Source organism: Ascaphus truei, chromosome 3 (assembly GCF_040206685.1).
Source record: "Ascaphus truei isolate aAscTru1 chromosome 3, aAscTru1.hap1, whole genome shotgun sequence".
NCBI lineage: Eukaryota > Metazoa > Chordata > Amphibia > Anura > Ascaphidae > Ascaphus > Ascaphus truei.
The window spans coordinates 107,794,986-107,811,763 of NC_134485.1; the positions used below are offsets into that span (position 1 = coordinate 107,794,986).

A 16,778-nucleotide genomic window follows, 5' to 3' on the forward strand; every position below is an offset into this window, starting at 1 on the left:
AGGAGAGAGAGAGAGAGAGAGAGAGAGGCAGAGAGAGAGAGAGAGAGAGGCAGAGAGAGAGAGAGGCACAGAGAGAGAGAGGCACAGACAGAGAGAGAGAGGCAGAGAGAGAGAGAGAGAGAGAGAGGCAGAGAGAGAGAGAGAGGCAGAGAGAGAGAGAGAGGCAGAGAGAGGCAGAGAGAGAGAGAGAGGCAGAGAGAGAGAGAGGGCAGAGAGAGAGAGAGAGGCAGAGAGAGAGAGAGAGGCAGAGAGAGAGAGAGAGGCAAAGAGAGAGAGAGGCAGAGAGAGAGAGAGGCAGAGAGAGAGAGAGAGGCAGAGAGAGAGAGAGCAGAGAGAGAGAGAGGCAGAGAGAGAGAGAGGCAGAGAGAGAGAGAGGCAGAGAGAGAGAGAGGCAGAGAATGGCAGCACACACTAAAAAAAGCCTCAGAGGCAGGTATGGTGCACAGTAAAGGGTAAATAGTTAGTCTGTAAGGATCCCAAGAGATCCAGCATACCGGCACAGCACAAGAGATAATCACATAAAAGTGGTTTATTGGGTCAAAATGCACACATATGCCTGACATTCCGGTATATGTGTGCATTTCCACCCAAGAAACCACTTTTGTGTGATTATCTCTTGTGCTGTGCCGGTATACTGGATCTCTTGGGATCCTTACAGACTATATTACACACACAAATACATATACACACACATATACACACTATGCACTAGTACATACATTAATATCTGCGTTAACACAATGTATCAGTATACTGTATGTATGTGCACACGCAATATTCAGACATGAATCAGGAGTTGGGTCTGTGTAATGGATCCTGCTACACTCTCCTAAAAGTGTTCCTCCTCAGATCTTCTCACCTCTCTATGATATCGGCGATCGTGCAGGCAAACATCAGGAGGCCTTCAGGCATCTGTAAAGCAACTACAAAAGATATTTGCGTAAGATAGGCCCTCAGCATGAGACACACCTAATTACAACATGTTGCTGAAAATGAGAGACAGGCAGTCTGTGCAGCATATGAAAGACAAAAGACAGAGAGGCAGGAAGATAAATGTGCCCTCTGCATGAGGGAGGCAGGAAAACAACGCACAAAACCATGAGAGGGTAAACTAAAAGGATCGAGAAAGAGCCCGATACAAACACATGAGAAGACGGACACCTAGCATACTGTATGAGAGTGCGCCGAGCGCAAGGAGGGGGCAGAATAGAGCTGAGCGCAAGGAGGGGGCAGAATAGAGCGAGCGCCAGGAGGGGGCAGAATAGAGCGAGCGCCAGGAGGGGGCAGAATAGAGCGAGCGCCAGGAGGGGGCAGAATAGAGCGAGCGCCAGGAGGGGGCAGAATAGAGCGAGCGCCAGGAGGGGGCAGAATAGAGCGAGCGCCCAGGAGGGGGCGCGAGAGCGAGCACAAGGAGGGGGCGTGAGAGCAAGGAGGGGGGCGCGAGAGCAAGAAGGGGGCGCGAGAGCAAGGAGGGGGCGCGAGTGCGAGCACAAGGAGGGGGGCGCAAGAGAGCGCAAGGAGGGGGCGCAAGAGAGCGCAAGGAGGGGGCGCGAGAGCGCAAGGAGGGGGCGCGAGAGCGCAAGGAGGGGGCGCGCGACCGCGCAAGGAGGGGGTGCGCGACCGCGCAAGGAGGGGGCGCGCGACCGCGCAAGGGATGGGGGCGCACGACCGCGCAAGGAGGGGGCGCGAGAGAGCGCAAGGAGGGGGCGCAAGGAGGGGGGCGCGAGAGAGCGCTCAAGGAGGGGGCACGAGAGAGCGCGCAAGGAGGGGGCACAAGAGAGCGCACAAATGAGCGATAAAGGGACAGAGAAAAGAGAGAGAGAAAAGAGAGAGATAGAAAGAGAAACATCTAAAGATATGACAAGGATAATTTTTCAGAATAGCTTAAAAGAAGCAGACAAGTGAGAAGAGAGACAGACAGCTAGCATGGGCGAGAAAATAGGGGAAAGTTTATTTATAGACAAATATAGCATTACATAGGAGACCAACCGAGAGGAGAAGCAGGAGATGGAAATGATTAGAGAGGAAGGGGAAGCGCATGCAGGACAGCGAGAGGCATCCAGACCAAATGGGATTATTATAGGAAATCTAAGCAAGAGATCAGACACAAGCATTAACATCAAGATAAACTGTACTACAAGGTTTAGACATTAAAGCAGCAGTTCAAGCAATATCCTACATGTGTGTTTTTGTAATAAATCAGTTCTGTACTATGAGAAAATAATTGTAGCATTTAAAAAAATGTAGGAAGCATTTCCAAAGTGACAGCCCCTTCCCCTTCTGATAGGCTCTGGCTCTTGAGCCCCGCCCTCTCTCTAGCAGTGCACCAATTGTATCTAGTAACTGCCCAGTCAATCATATTCCAGGAACTACATTGCCCAGAATGCTGTGCAAGAACTGAATTAAATAACCCCCGAGCAAGCGATCGATTACAGGAGACCAGATCGATCTGCAGCTTAGCTAATCACATGTCAGTGTGCAGATTGTATTGATGCACATATTGAATGGGAATGGGGTTTTTGTTGTTGTTGTTTTTTTTTTTTTTTTTTTTTTTTTTTAAACGGCAGCGTGAACTGCAGCTTTATCCTACTACAATTCTTCAGTCAATATAGCTCAGGTACCTCATTATTTTACGACTATAGTTGTCTTAAGTATAAAACGTTCACAAATGGAACATTCTGACTGGCTCAGAATTGTCATGAACACAATGAATTCATAATCAAAACAGTTCTTTAGAATGTTCTATTCACACGCAACCCATGATGTTGTTCAGATTACATTTCAACAAGAGATAATCTGTGTTCCGGTTAGCTATTCAACTGACACCTTTTTTTTCTCTTCATAATGCGTTTAGAAGGTGTCACCTTCTTCTTACACAGTGAGAGGGATCTTGAGTCCTACCTCCTCGTTGTAAGACTCGTGCAAGTGAGGAGCCCTCTTGCAGCATAAGAGAAAGGTGAAACTAACCCTATGCACTAGTAAGTCAAACACAGGGCCTGGGTCAGACTGTGCGAGCGATGCCTCTGCTAGGGTCCCCTTTCCGGCCGTACCCCGCTTGGCTGAAGCTTGCTGGATCCTCCAAATGGTCTTGGGAACCTCAAAGTTGTAGTTTTGAGGCAGTGCTGCCATGGCTTCCAGCAGCAAAGGATTCTGGGAGATCGTATCAGGGATCTGGTTGGCCACACGACGGACAGGGTGTACGAGCTGCAGGAAGGCAAGAAGTTGTTCATTATTCCAGGACAAAATGGATACATTGGTTCAAAAATAAAATATCGATCATTCTTAGTCAAAATTGAGATTTTAAGTATCCATAGATTATCTTTAAATAACCAAACAAGGAGGAGCCGTAAGACAAATAAAGTTGAGTGTAATATATATATATTCAAATAAAAAGATAACTTGTGAGCACATTCCGAGCACACCATTATCCGCAACATACAGTGCTTCCACTGCAGCAAGGGATTCTGGGAAATGACAGCCAAATGAGCACACGTGTCACCTTTTGTCTGAAAAACCATTGTTACATGGAGTCCATATAAGCTAATGCTCGCTGTTAACACAGCTTTAAAGCACAGCATGGGAATCAGATGCAAAGTCAGAGAAACCATTCAGACATGTTTCAATCTTAATGGGTATCATCAGTGTGACGTTGGTTGTAACACACACACACACACACACACACACACACACACACACACACACACACACACACACACACACCATAATTCTTATCATGTGACATCTTTGAACCGTTTCATATGGTTCTGTCAGAATAATTTTATACCAAAAGCCTGAACAGTAGAAAAAACAATTAGCACAGAATATGATTTATGTATATAATTTCATAAATATGTGCCGTCCTTAACAGGCCCTTGACCTAAGGAGAGGGGTGTAGGGCAATACCGGTAGGGTATACACACAGCGCACCGGGTATAAGTAAAAGATACATCAATTTTAATACCTGGTCCAGAGTGACCAAACAATTGGTTAAATTGGTGAAAAATAACCACACACAAAAACACAATAATCATAAATATACTAAAAATCAATATAAACTAAACCAGACCATTAACTAAAAAGGAGGCTAAAGAATAACACAGGCACAACAAGTGAGACCACACGTACAGCCTAAAAATACTCGAGAGGTATTTAACTAAAGCAAATACGTACAGAGAAAGACCACAGGGAGGGGGGGGGCACAGATAGTAACCATAAGCTGCAGAGTGGGTGGCCGTGGCAGGTGCTGATGTGACGTCTGGACTGCACCGGCACTCGGTTGGTCTCTTCTCCCCTCGCGCTTCCTGGTTCCTCTGTCCCAACCAACGGGTGAGCGCGTTGAACAGCCTCTCGTGACATCCACGCGTTTCGCAACAGCGTGCTTCGGCAGGACTGTTGCGAAACACGTTGATGTCACGAGAGGCTGTTCAACTCGCTCACCCATTGGCTGGGACAGAGGACCCAGGAAGCGCGAGGGGAGAAGAGACCAGCCGAGTGCCGGTGCAGTCCATACGTCATATCAGCACCTGCCACGGCCAACCGCTCTGCAGCTTATGGTTAGTATCTGCCCCTCCCCCCCCCTCCCCTCCCTGTGGTCTTTTTCTGTACGGATTTTATTTAAATAACTCATTTGAGGTCTGGTTTAGTTTTATATCGGATTTTTAGTATATTTATGATTGTGTATTGTTTTTGGTTATTTTTCACCAATTGTTTGGTCACTCTGGACCAGGTATTAAAATTGATACATCTTTTACTGATCCACGGTGTGCTGTGTGTATATTTCTTTTCGTTATTCTGAGATCTCCCTCGGAAGCGCTTGGGGAGTTGCTCCGTACACATAGCTGCAAGGGGTTCCTTGGTGAGATCCACAAGACAGCACGAGCGCAGATTCCTTGATTTCCATATCACCCTTCTACCCTACCTGAAGAAACAACCCCTTCTTTGTGCAGAGCCAGATAGCGAACGGTTTATAGGGATATAGAATAACACTGAAGGAGGATAGATACTTATTGCCATTGGGCAATATTATGGGCAGGGCCGCCAACAGGGTGGGTCTGCGGGGTTGGCGTCCCAGGCCCGATGAGTCGGGGGGGGCCCAGCAAGTAGGGCCCGACCTCTGGCCAGGCTCGTCTGCCGGGCCTCGGCTCTCCCTTAGACGCAGCCTGCATGACTATCCCTCTGTCACCGACGGGTCTCTGACGTCAGCGCACCGGAAGCACTGACATCAGCACTCTCTGCTTCCGGCGCGCAACGGCATTAGAGGGAGGCCTGTCGGAAGCTTGGCGTGGGACAGAGGGATGCAGGCTGCTGCTGAGGGGAGAGTCAGGTTCCGGCCGTGAGAACCAGCAGCCGGGCCTGGCCTGAGGTCAAGCCCAGCATGCGACGGGCCCCCACATCCACTGGACCCAGCCTGATCATCCACAAGGCAAATCTTTTTTTAATATGTATTGGTGAGGGTATTTTTAATATGTATTGGTGAGGGTATTTTTAATATGTATTGGTGAGGGTATTTTTAATATGTATTCGTGAGGGTATTTTTAATATGTATTCGTGAGGATTTTTTTTTATATGGTGTGTGTGTGTGTGTGTGTGTGTGTGTGTGTGTGTGTGTGTGTGTGTGTGTGTGTGTGTGTGTGTTAGATAGATCTATGTGGGGGGGTTATATGTATTGTTTTTTTTAATATGTATTGGGTAGGTGGGATTTTTGTATGCATTGGGGGGCAGGTTGTATATATTTGGGGGGTGGGGATTTTTTGGATGTATTTGGGGGTGGGAAGTTTTTGGTATATATCTTGTGGGGGGAATTGTGTGAGGGGGAGGGAAGGAGTGAGCGTGGGGTAATTGACGGAGGGAGAGGAGAGAGGGGGTGGGTGAGGAAAAGAGGGAGTAAGAGTGCGAAGCAGGGGGGAGAAATACATGCGAGGCGGGAGAGTGAGAGGGGGTGAGACGGAAGGGAGAGAAATACATGGGAAGAGGGGGTTCTCGTGCGGTGTGAAATGGGGTGGGGGGGGGGGGGCGGCTCGCAATACCGCCGACACAGTGTGGGGGGGGGGGCCTGCTTAAAATGTTTGTCCTGGGCCCCACAATTTCTGTTGGCGGCCCTGATTATGGGGGGGGAGGGGGGGAGGGGGTAGAACATCACACAGGGGAGAGCATGATATATAGGCTTAATATGAAGAGAATGTCTTTTCACGTTTCAGACCCCCCCCCCCCCCGTTCTCCCCCGCACAACGATTGCTTAATAATTATGTTCATCTCGTCCCAGAAACTGTCAATAACCTGAAATGAGAGCGGCCCAACGCCTGATAATAATCGCAGACAATATGCAGAGACCCCCAGAGCACAATTGCAACAAACGAATATTGAAGCTGCAAACCACATTACCTCCAAAGGAAAAAAAATCTGCATAATTAATTTCACCATTGTACAAAATGAATTTAAACAAATGAATTTAGTCGGGAGTCGGGAGGGGGATAGGCGTCTGTCAGAGGGACTCCGCAAAGCTACTATTAAAAGGATACTGATTAACACCCTCACTGCTGCAGGGGCCTGCAACACATTTCAATGGAGCAAAAGTTTCCTAGTCAACCTCTCTGCCTCTGCATCTGGAGGCGCTCCTAGACGAGTCATGGAGGTTTCGTTTCTTGTCTACCTTGCTAACAGCCATTTAGCTACTTATCTTCCATGAATGTGGTTAATCCTCTTAGCACCATTAATAGAATGCCATGTCTTGTGTCAAAATCCAGCCCTAATGAGCTCCTCAGATGCTCAACAATAAGCAACGTGTTGTGTTTTATTGCTTGTATAAACATTGCCTGGTTAGATCAGTTCGGTCCCCGCTCACTTTCTCAATGTCATTTCATAACCCTTCCTAGTCTCTGCTCACTCCTGGGTGTTCTAAGGTTAAAGAACCCTTAATCCAGTGGGGCTCAAACATCACCCGGGGGGGACCACCAGCCACACAAAGATTGGTATTCTTCCAATGCCTTTGTAAGCACACGTCAATGCACTTTATTCACACATGAAGAAAATGTTAATTGGTCGATCCGAAAAAGCATGGACTGGTTCAAAGTTGATGAACGGCTGGAGAAACGTTTTTTTAGCCGCTTAACCTAGGACTTTTAAATTTATTGTCCATCTCTTCACCGCCTTCAGTTCTAGCATGTCCTCTTTCAGTTGATGTGCCCAGAACTGTACATGGTATTGAAGATCAGAGCGCACAAGGAGTATATATAAAGGTTATCATTGTAGGCACCCTTGCAGCTGTGTTCATTTCAGCTTCCAGAGATACCGGCACCGCTGCAGAGGCAGGTATCTCTGCAGTTATAGAAACTGTGTGCCTAACATAATGGCGGCGTTGAAATGTCCCAGTGGCCAATAGAAATCTGTGACGTCATTCGGTGTGTGGCTTCCTATTGGCTGGCGTGACTGGGGCATTTAAAACTGAAGAGAGATACCGGCACCCCCTATGGGAGATAAGTATCTCAGGAAGCAGGGGGTTCCATGGAGCTGAAATTAACAGTTCAGATCCGGAGACCCCCTGCTTCACTCCTCTAATAAAACAAAAAATTACAAAATAAAAAAAAAGTTTAAAAAAATAAATAAGTCAAAATGGAACCCGTATTGCTGCTCTAAAGCTGCAGACCAAGCAATAGCTTATGTGTTTTTTTTTTTTTGTTTTTTTTAAATAAATCAGTTCTGTACTATGAGAAAATACTTGTAGTGTGACGGTAGGGGGTAACCAGGCTATACAATAATGGTTTAAGCCCATCTGGTTACCCCTGGAACCGTGGGGTCCCGGGCAGCTACCTAGCACCATAAGCCAGGGACCAGGGGTTATACATGCGAAAAATAAAGTGACCCCTGCTTTTCCTGTATACATGTTCCCTTTGCCCTAGAAACATGAAACTTCTTGTGTGCAAGTTTTATGTGGGGTATTTGGGTTGAAATGCAAATATTCTGTTTGCAGGAGTTCGGGGGCCAAATTTACCGGTAGTCCCCTAATTATCCCCGGCATGCAGGCACAATTTGCCGGTACGCGAGGGGAATTACACCGGGGCTGCCCAGTGTTCCCCAGACTCCTGGTTTGAGCCCAGATATAGACAGAGGATGAGACACGCACTCAATATCAATGGTAACAGAGGTGGGGTACTTAGCTGCCGGAGCGCTGGTCCTGGGGAGCTCGTGTAGTCCCAAATGTTCCAGTACAAAGAAGAAGAACAAGAAGCAGGCACACGGTCTTACTCAAAAGGAGGTTTAATATGCCATAAAGTACAACGTTTCGGCAGTCAAATACTGCCTTTCTCAAGGTGAAGGTGAAGGAGACTTCACCTTGAGAAAGGCAGTATTTGACTGCCGAAACGTTGGACTTTATGGCATATTAAACCTCCTTTTGAGTAAGACCGTGTGGCTGCTTCTTCTTCTTTGTACTTGAGCCCAAATATCCCAGTCCTATTTCCCTCACAGATATGGGTCTCCAAGAGTTATTGTGCAATAAAACATACTTTATTATGGTTTGTGCATTTACTATAAATGTCTATTCAGCCAGCCCGGGCATATACAGAGGTGCCGGGAAGTCTGGATAGACATCTTAGTTCAAAGGGGAGACGGGATGTTGAGAGGTGTCGGGGTGCTAAGTGGCCGGGGCAGGGCAGAGTACTGAGTCTAGATAACAGAGACCCCCTGCGGGGAGGACGCTCTGGTTTGCCAGAGTCAGTGGAGCCTGCCCAGTAGGTGGCAATGGGTTGACTGGGGGAAGCGGCAGAATGTCAGCTCGTTTCCCATTGGTCCATTCGTATGTCCCGCCCACAGGGCATCGCGGGCCATCTTCGCACGCCCCTTCCTCTGACGTCAGCCAAAGGACAAGCCCCTATAACTATTGGCTGGCAGGGAGGAATTCCCATGCTCTGCTTGGTCGCTCCTCCTTCTTCCATGCTGAACATAGAAAAGCGGAAGGTATGTAAGGAGAAGCCCCAGTCAGAGAACCAGACCATCTTGTGGCTTGAGTCAACGCAAGGGCGGGCTTTTCAAAGTTGCTCTGTTCCAAATAGCAGAGCTACCGGCTTCGTTTGGAAGCTAGTAAAGCCTGCCCTGCAGAGACTAAGTCAGACGCGAGGTCCAAGTTCTCGTTTTGGAACGTAGCGGTCACGGCTAGGAGCTTTAGCCGAAAAGAGAACCAGGCAGCCCGGGTGTATATCCTGGTCAGGGTAAGCCTTCCGAAACAGGTGCCCTGCACCTATTTTAGCCCAGATTTCACCCCCAGCATCTTTGTATTTCATTGTGTGTACGCGGGTTTGCCCGAATAAACCTCATTTTATACCACTACTGTGTTATGCCTAGTGAATGATCCCGGGATAAAATGTGGTAAAAGTCCTGGTCTCCAGTGACACGTCGCAGTCATTATAATTTTAAAGAAATTTTTAATGTATTCTAATGCACAGGTGTGTAAACAGGGGGGGGGGGAGGGGCGACCCCCAGGGGGGCGGGAGAATTTCATGGGGGGGCGCGGGCGGTTACAGAGGTCCCTGAGCTCTTCCCCATGGCATTTAAAATAAATGCTGGGCGAGGCGTGAGGCCTCTGTAACTCACTTACCTGCTGCCAGTCGGGTCGCCATGGCAACGATTTGACGCGGTGGGGTCACGTGACATGACCCGCAATGTCATTTGACGCCGAGCCATTGGGAGAGTTGGGGGCTGTAAGAAATCCGCCCCAAGGTTTGGCTGGAACCCATTCCTTACAGAGCTATGCAGGTTCCAGACAAACCCGCTCTGCTCATGCAATCCCCTGCTTCTTGCTGCCTCATGTGCAGCTCTGGCCTGATTGGCTTCCTGTGCTATTTGGAGTCAGCACTTCCCTCCAGGATTTATGCATAATCCAAACCTCCTTTGGTGTCACTGTGCTGGCCACAAGCTCCTTGCTTGTTCCCTCTTGGCCGACCTGCGGACCAATCTGTTCCTGTGCTGAATCTCCAGTGCTAAGCTTCATAGTTCTTGTGGCCTGGCTGCATATCCTCCTTGCAGAGGCCTTCGTGCTGTCCTACCCCTGTCCTCCTTACAGGGTCCCTTTCTACGCTGAAGCGGCTTCGCTCGAAGTTTGTTTTTTACGCTGAAGCACCACGCACCTGCCTTCCCGTTGCCGACCCTCGCTTGTATCCTCGACCACCGCTCCTGTGCCGCCTGCCTTGACCCCAGCATGGATAACGTTAACGCTGCTTTCTACAACCCTGACCCGGCTATGTCTGACCACAGAATCCGCACTCCGTGGCCTAAGGTCGGTGTATATACCTCCCCACCTCAGCCCCGCGGTCCGCACCCGGTTTGTGGCGAGCACAATCGTGACAGGGGCGCGCGCGAACGCTGTGGCTCCCAGGAAGGGGGCCACAGCTCAAAAAGCTTGCGCACGCTGTTCCTATGTAACAAGCATTTTTATTCCTATAGCAACCATTTACAAAGTCACATCCCCTTCCCCTTCTGAAACAGCATCACCTTTTTTGAGCCCTGCCTTCTCTCTAGCAGTTAACCAATTGAATCTGTCAGTGCAGCAAAAGAGGACCCAAGATGCAGTTAGTGAACCCCGAGCCGAATCTTCGCCGATCGATCGCATGAGAACGGATCGATTGGCAACTTAGTTAATCACTTGTCAGTGTGTAGATTGTATTGATGCACATATTGAATGGAAAAAAAAATGAAACAGCTTGAACTGCAGCTTTAAGCTGATGCCAATAGTAGTAGAGGCAGTTTTGGGAGACTTTGTTCAATGCAGTATTACATTGGTATGTATAAAACATGCTCCTGCAACTGGTACATACAGGCATACCCTGGTTTAAGGACACTCACTTGAAGAACACTCGCGAGTAAGGACATATTTTCAATAGCACCATACCCCTGCCCGTACTCTGGCTTTGCGAGTACAGACACTTATTCTGCCCTACAGACCGCCGTAGTAGTGACACGCTGATTCCCCTCGCCCAATAGGCAACCGGCAGCTTGCGCCTGTCAGCACGTCCTGAAGAGTAATACCGGCTCCCTACCTGTACCGAAGCATCGATAAGTGGGAAAAGAGGGAGTGCTTCACTATAAGTACATTTTCGTTTTACATACATGCTCCGGTCCCATTGCGTACGTTAATGCGGGGTATGCCTGTATTTGACTCCTCTTTTGGTCATTGAAGTCCTCCAAGTCTGAGGTGGCATGAACCTATTTGTTCAAGAGATCAACCTCAGGTGTAAACATCCAAAATAAAAACAAATTCCATAGAAGTGCCATTTTATCAAACATTTGCAAATACACCTCTGTGACGCCAAGACTACACGGTCAAGCAAGACCGTAAGGGTGTTCCATGGCAATACTATCCACAAATGTCAGTAATCACTTTTGTACTACCCCCTTGACTATACAAACTGATATGTAATCCAGATGTTGTGTCCCCCTTGACAAGTGTGTTATGCATTAGACATGCAGAGACAAAAACATCTACAGTGCGCCACATACTGTACACCAGTATAGTCTAGTACAGGGGTGCACAAACTTTTCCCCGTGCGCACCCCTGCCTGCTCTCCTCGGCGCCCCCCCACCCTACATTAACTGACGCGCAGGGTCATGTGATGTCACGTTGCCATGATAAAGTGACATCTGACCCCGCAACGTCATTTGATGCCGGGTTACCATGACGACGCGTCGTTGGAAGGGAAGGGTGTTATAGATGTATTGCGCGGTCCCGGGCATTTAAATTGACAGACATTTAACAGAGCCCCTACCAATTTTCCAATTAGTGCAGGTACAATACACCCCAGTGTCAGTCTGGACATCACCCTCCATTGAAGAGTAGGTGAATGTATAAGGCCAAGTCCATGGTCAGCGCTTAGGCGCTGACCCGTGCTGAGGCGCGCTGACGCTCGTCAGTGAGCCCCTGCAGCCGCAATGAGAGCGGCTTTAGCAGGGGCTCACACACGCGTCCGCAGGCGTGCGGAGGCGTAGGTCTTAAAATGTTTTTCATTTCGGCGCTCACGGGAGCGCAGGGCCGGTCACGTGAGCGGTTCGCCCAATGAGGGCGAACCAGCTCCATGACGTCACTGGCCCGCCCCCCGACGGCGCGCGAACTAAGGCCAGGGAAAGCACCCGCTTTCCCTCAGCCTCAGCGCGCCTCCGCACGGCTGCAGTTACCATGGACTCAGCCTAAGGCTGACAGAAAGAAATGTGTAAGTTTTATTAAATTCACTCCAGGGAATTTGTGCACCCACATTTTACCTCTACAGAAAGGTAACTATGATACTGGCTTTTAATTGCACTACAAACATAAGCATATGCTGTCTCACATTTTATCACTAGTCCATCCGACAATAATTACATATATTCAGTGTAGGTACCGGCATACTGGTCATGCCTTGACGTGGCATGCAGGCTTATAAATGCTTTGGCCAAAGGGTTTAACAAAATTAGGAATCGTTCTTTTTGTTTTTTATTTAATGGAAATACCTGGCGGGAGAGCGCAGGACCTATATAACTGACGCACCCCCCCCCCCCCCCAGAAATCTAGCGCCCCCCCAGTCTAGTACAGTGATTCCCAGCTTTTTACATTTTGCCACCACTACTAAAGAATATGTTCTGGGAACCCCTAATAAAACTTATTGCCGAGTCAGACTATTGCTAACAAAACCATCTGACTGATTCCAAGCAGTAAAGTCTCCAGAGCTCGTGGGAGGAGGGGGAAAACACACGATTAATAAGATACTAACTGCCTCTTAAGTCTGTAAGGGGTGGAATAGCGGTCACATAGGCGGAGGCTATACAAGGCGCGCGCGACGGAGCACATGACGTCAAACACGCCTGCCGCAAAGGCGATTTGTGACCTAGGGGGAGACACGACAGGGAGGCGTGGCGTCACGAAGATAGTTTGCCCTCATTGGCTGAACCGCTCACGTGATCCAGCCGTTGTGCAACAAAAATCAAATGATTTTGTCTGCTCGGTAATGGCGCGCTCTATGGCGTGCCTCAGAGGCACGGTCTTTTATTCGCCTCGTGCACACAGTCGGGCTACTTATGGACGCGGCCTTACTGTGGGAGCAATGAAAGCCATTCCCCAAAATGCCTTGCCGCTATAAATGCAAAGCATTGTGGGGAGCGATTTTGGAAGCCGCTACTGCAATTGACAACTATCACCCCCCATGCCAAGATGCCGTTTGAGGCCTTACTAAATCCCATAAGGGCTCAGGAATCCAATCCTACCTGGGATCAACCATTACATATTTTCTGGCAACCCCTTGGATACACTTAACGAATCCCTAGTTTGCCTTCCGAACTTCCTGTCGGGAATCAGTTCTCTAGTACTTAAAAAGGTGCAGCCCAGAGTACCCATCTTTTTATTGGTAATGTAGCTATTTAACAGGAGTTCCTCATGATGTTGCAATCTGCAGCTATTGTCCTCAAATAACAGACTTTTGGCTGAAATTAAGATGGGATGAAGCTCGAGTGATAAAATGCTTATTTTAGCATTTGTAATGATGGCAGACAAGAAAAATGAACAGGATGTATATTTTTACAAATACTTAAATGTTATGGGGGGAGGGGGTTGTTTGTTTTTACCTGCTACATGGGAATTCTGTGCATCTTTATTTCAAGTGTTAACAGGTGCCAAGAAATGAGAAAAGAATTGCAAAAATGTTTCAGTCTGCATGGGAATTAGGCAGTGCTTAAAGAACTTACACTGGCTAAAGCCCTGACTGTGTACTGAGCCTTACTGGTCGTAATGACAACTTCATTAGGACAAGCAACAGCTGTCTGCGAGCGGGCTGTGCTGCAAATATTTAAAGCTGCAGTTCAGCCTTTTTTTTTTTTTTAATTTATTTTTTTACTTCAATAGTTTTATGTGTGCAATCTCTAATTACCTAAAGAACTATATAGCTGCAGGTCAATTCGTTCTCCATGTATTGATAGGTCGAAATTTGGTGACATAATTAGTGAAGGGATCTGTTTATATTCTGCTTGTCTGTCAGTGGAAGCTCATGAATATTCATGAGCACTCCTGCACTGACATGTGCTAGAGGGAGGGCAGGGCTGACAAAGGGGTGTGCCAGGGCTTGTGACAGGACATGAAGGGGCAGTGCCTTAGCAAATGGCTGTTAAAATAGAATACAAGAAAATTGGTCTTTAAAAGTCATTTTTTTAAAAAAAGAAAATGCTAAAAGTATTTTTTCTTACTACAGAACTGATTTATTAAAAAAAAACACACATGCAGGATATTGACTGAACTGCAGCTTTAACGGAGAGTTTCTCCCCAAGGATACTATTCCAACCTGATACCTCTACACAGCATTACAAACCTGTTCCCTGCATGTGTATGGCAGACTCCCGCTTTAAAAGTAGAGGTTCCAGAACTAAACCACCTGCAAGAGCATATGACAGCCAAGAACACTTATTTTAGCGAAACCTGAGCAAGCTATTAATAAAGCCTCTAAACTGGTGATCCTTAGGCCGCGCTTATAGTGCCGGAGACGCAACCGATGACGTCAACCGTCGCCATTGCAAAAGTTATATTTTAAGTTTAGGCGACGTCGCTGGCAACAAGGCCAGTGACGTCACAAAAGGGGGAGGGCAGAGGCACGGAGAAGCTCCTGATTGAAAGCAAGGGGGAGACCGTCACCGGAAAAATCAAATATCACTGACTACCGGATTTTTGGTAGCGCTGTCGCGTGAACTATAAACTCCGACAATGCATTTGTTTTGACGCGACGGTTGCGTCGCCAACACAATAAGCGCAGTCTTAGGCCTTGATTATACCAGATGCCGCTGAGCGGCAGCGCGATCCGGTGACGTAACCCTGCGCTGCCGCCAAGCAGCATCTTGATAATACAGGGGAGAAGATAATGACGCAGCCATCGCCAGCCAGAAACAATTTTCCAAATCGCTTCCGGAGTCAGCCGCCCTGCAGCTCCAGGAGGCGTACTGGCAAGTTCACTTGAATAGCTTTTTTGTATCTTGTTTTCAGCCATGCGGCGTCACGCAATGCGACGCCACCAGCGATTTTCGGTGTAATCACGGCCTTAAATAGGGTGTCGTGACATTCTAGTGTTGGCTGGAAAAAAAAAAAAAAAAAAGGAGAAACAAATGTGTGCTATCGACTGTGTACACTGACACCTACACAAAAATCACAAAATTTAGGGGTTGGGGGGAGAAGAAAGTTAAAAGCACATCAAGAATTACAAAATATTTATTAAAAAAAAATAAAAAAAACCTTGCATTTTATGGAGATAACAAAATCGATGTTTCGGTCGAACAGGACCTTTCATCAGGACAATGTTAGAAGTCATATGAACATAAAATAAACAAACATTTGCACATCAAAAATTCACATCTGGCATATGATAAACAGGAATATCTACACCAGGGGTGCAGAAACTTTTTTCGCTGCGCTTTCTCCCCCACCCCGCCTGCTCTCCTCCATTGTTCCGCACCTCCCCTTACCTCGCGTGGCGTCCGTGGCAACCTTGACGCCGCGCTGCCATGGTCACGCGTCCTGAAGCCGACTGAATCGAGGTCTCAGAGGTCTCGCGCGATCCCGCAAATGCCTTGGGGAAGAGCGCAGGACCTCTGCAACCGGCCACACCCACCTAAAAAAAATCTTGTGCACCGCTGCTCTACAACGCCACATTCGATAAAATCATAGACCAAATTGTTGCTAATAAACAACTGTATACAATGGTTGTCATAGTAACCCAGAGCCTAAATGGAAGGGAACATCATATCCGGTAATGTCACAAATACCATTGTTGCCTTGTGACCCGTATACATCAATGAGCGAGTATTCTTCATAGCGACTTCCGCTGCCGGGCAGGACTTCCAGCAAAGCGGTAATAACCTAGCAACAAAGTAAACAATACCAAGAATCAATACTACAATGATTACAGAACTAAATTGTAACGGGTGTTCCCCACAAACAGGACGGGACCGCGAAGTCAAGGTGGGGATGTTAGGGTACACGACCTCCAGCCGCGAGATCGTGTCTGGAGTGCAGGTCGTATAGCCGGGTCAGGGTTGGAGAAGTGAGAATAGTCGTGATACTCGCCGTGGTCAAGGGTTGGAGAAGTCGAGTGGTCGTAGGGGGTAGCCGTGGTCCAGGGGTAGAGATGGTAGAGTTCCAGGTGCAAGCCGAGGTCCAGGATTGGAGAAGTCAGGGTCCAGGTACAAGCCGAGGTCAAACACTAAGAATACAAGACAGGAGCAAAATGCACAAGGCAACAGGACTAGGAACAGGATGCTTGGGGTAAGCACTACGTTAAGCAACGAAGGGTTATGCTCAGCCAATTTGCCAGAGGGCCGGCTGAGGACATAAAGAGCAGGTAGCCAATGAGCAGGATAGCTGCCACAGATATCAAACGCCCACTCAGTGTTCATCCGCCCAATCAGTAGTCAGGAGGCGGAGTGTCGCAGTTGATTCCGGATCAACGCCTCGTGTGATCCTCGTAGCGCGACGCACGAGCACAGTTTCTGTGCGTGGCACGTTACCCGTGTCGTGGGGCGGGGCCTGAGCCCGAAGACTGAGGTATCTCCTTGTCTGGCAATGCGGCGCTTGCGCGTAGCTTCCTTGGTCACCCATGTCGTCACGGGACCTGAGACCGATCCTCACAAACACAGACACAAAAAGGACATCTAAATCATGTTTAAACATATATTGGTTTTAAAATTATATATATATATATATATATATATATATATATATATATATATATATATATATATATATATATATATATATATATATATATATATATATATATATATATGGG

At 47.8% G+C, this 16,778-nt stretch overlaps 1 protein-coding gene across 1 annotated transcript in view; it reads right to left on the reverse strand.

Moving 5' to 3' along the window:
* The window catches only part of DPH1 (diphthamide biosynthesis 1), a 128,737-nt gene that overhangs the window by 99,346 nt on the left and 12,613 nt on the right, over window positions 1-16,778 (reverse strand). Inside the window, exons 2-3 of the mRNA XM_075593078.1 lie at window positions 3,051-3,204; window positions 860-923 (exon numbers count right to left, since the gene is read on the reverse strand). Of these exons, the coding sequence (XP_075449193.1) occupies window positions 860-923; window positions 3,051-3,204 (218 nt within the window). The remainder of the gene's footprint in view (window positions 1-859; window positions 924-3,050; window positions 3,205-16,778) is intronic.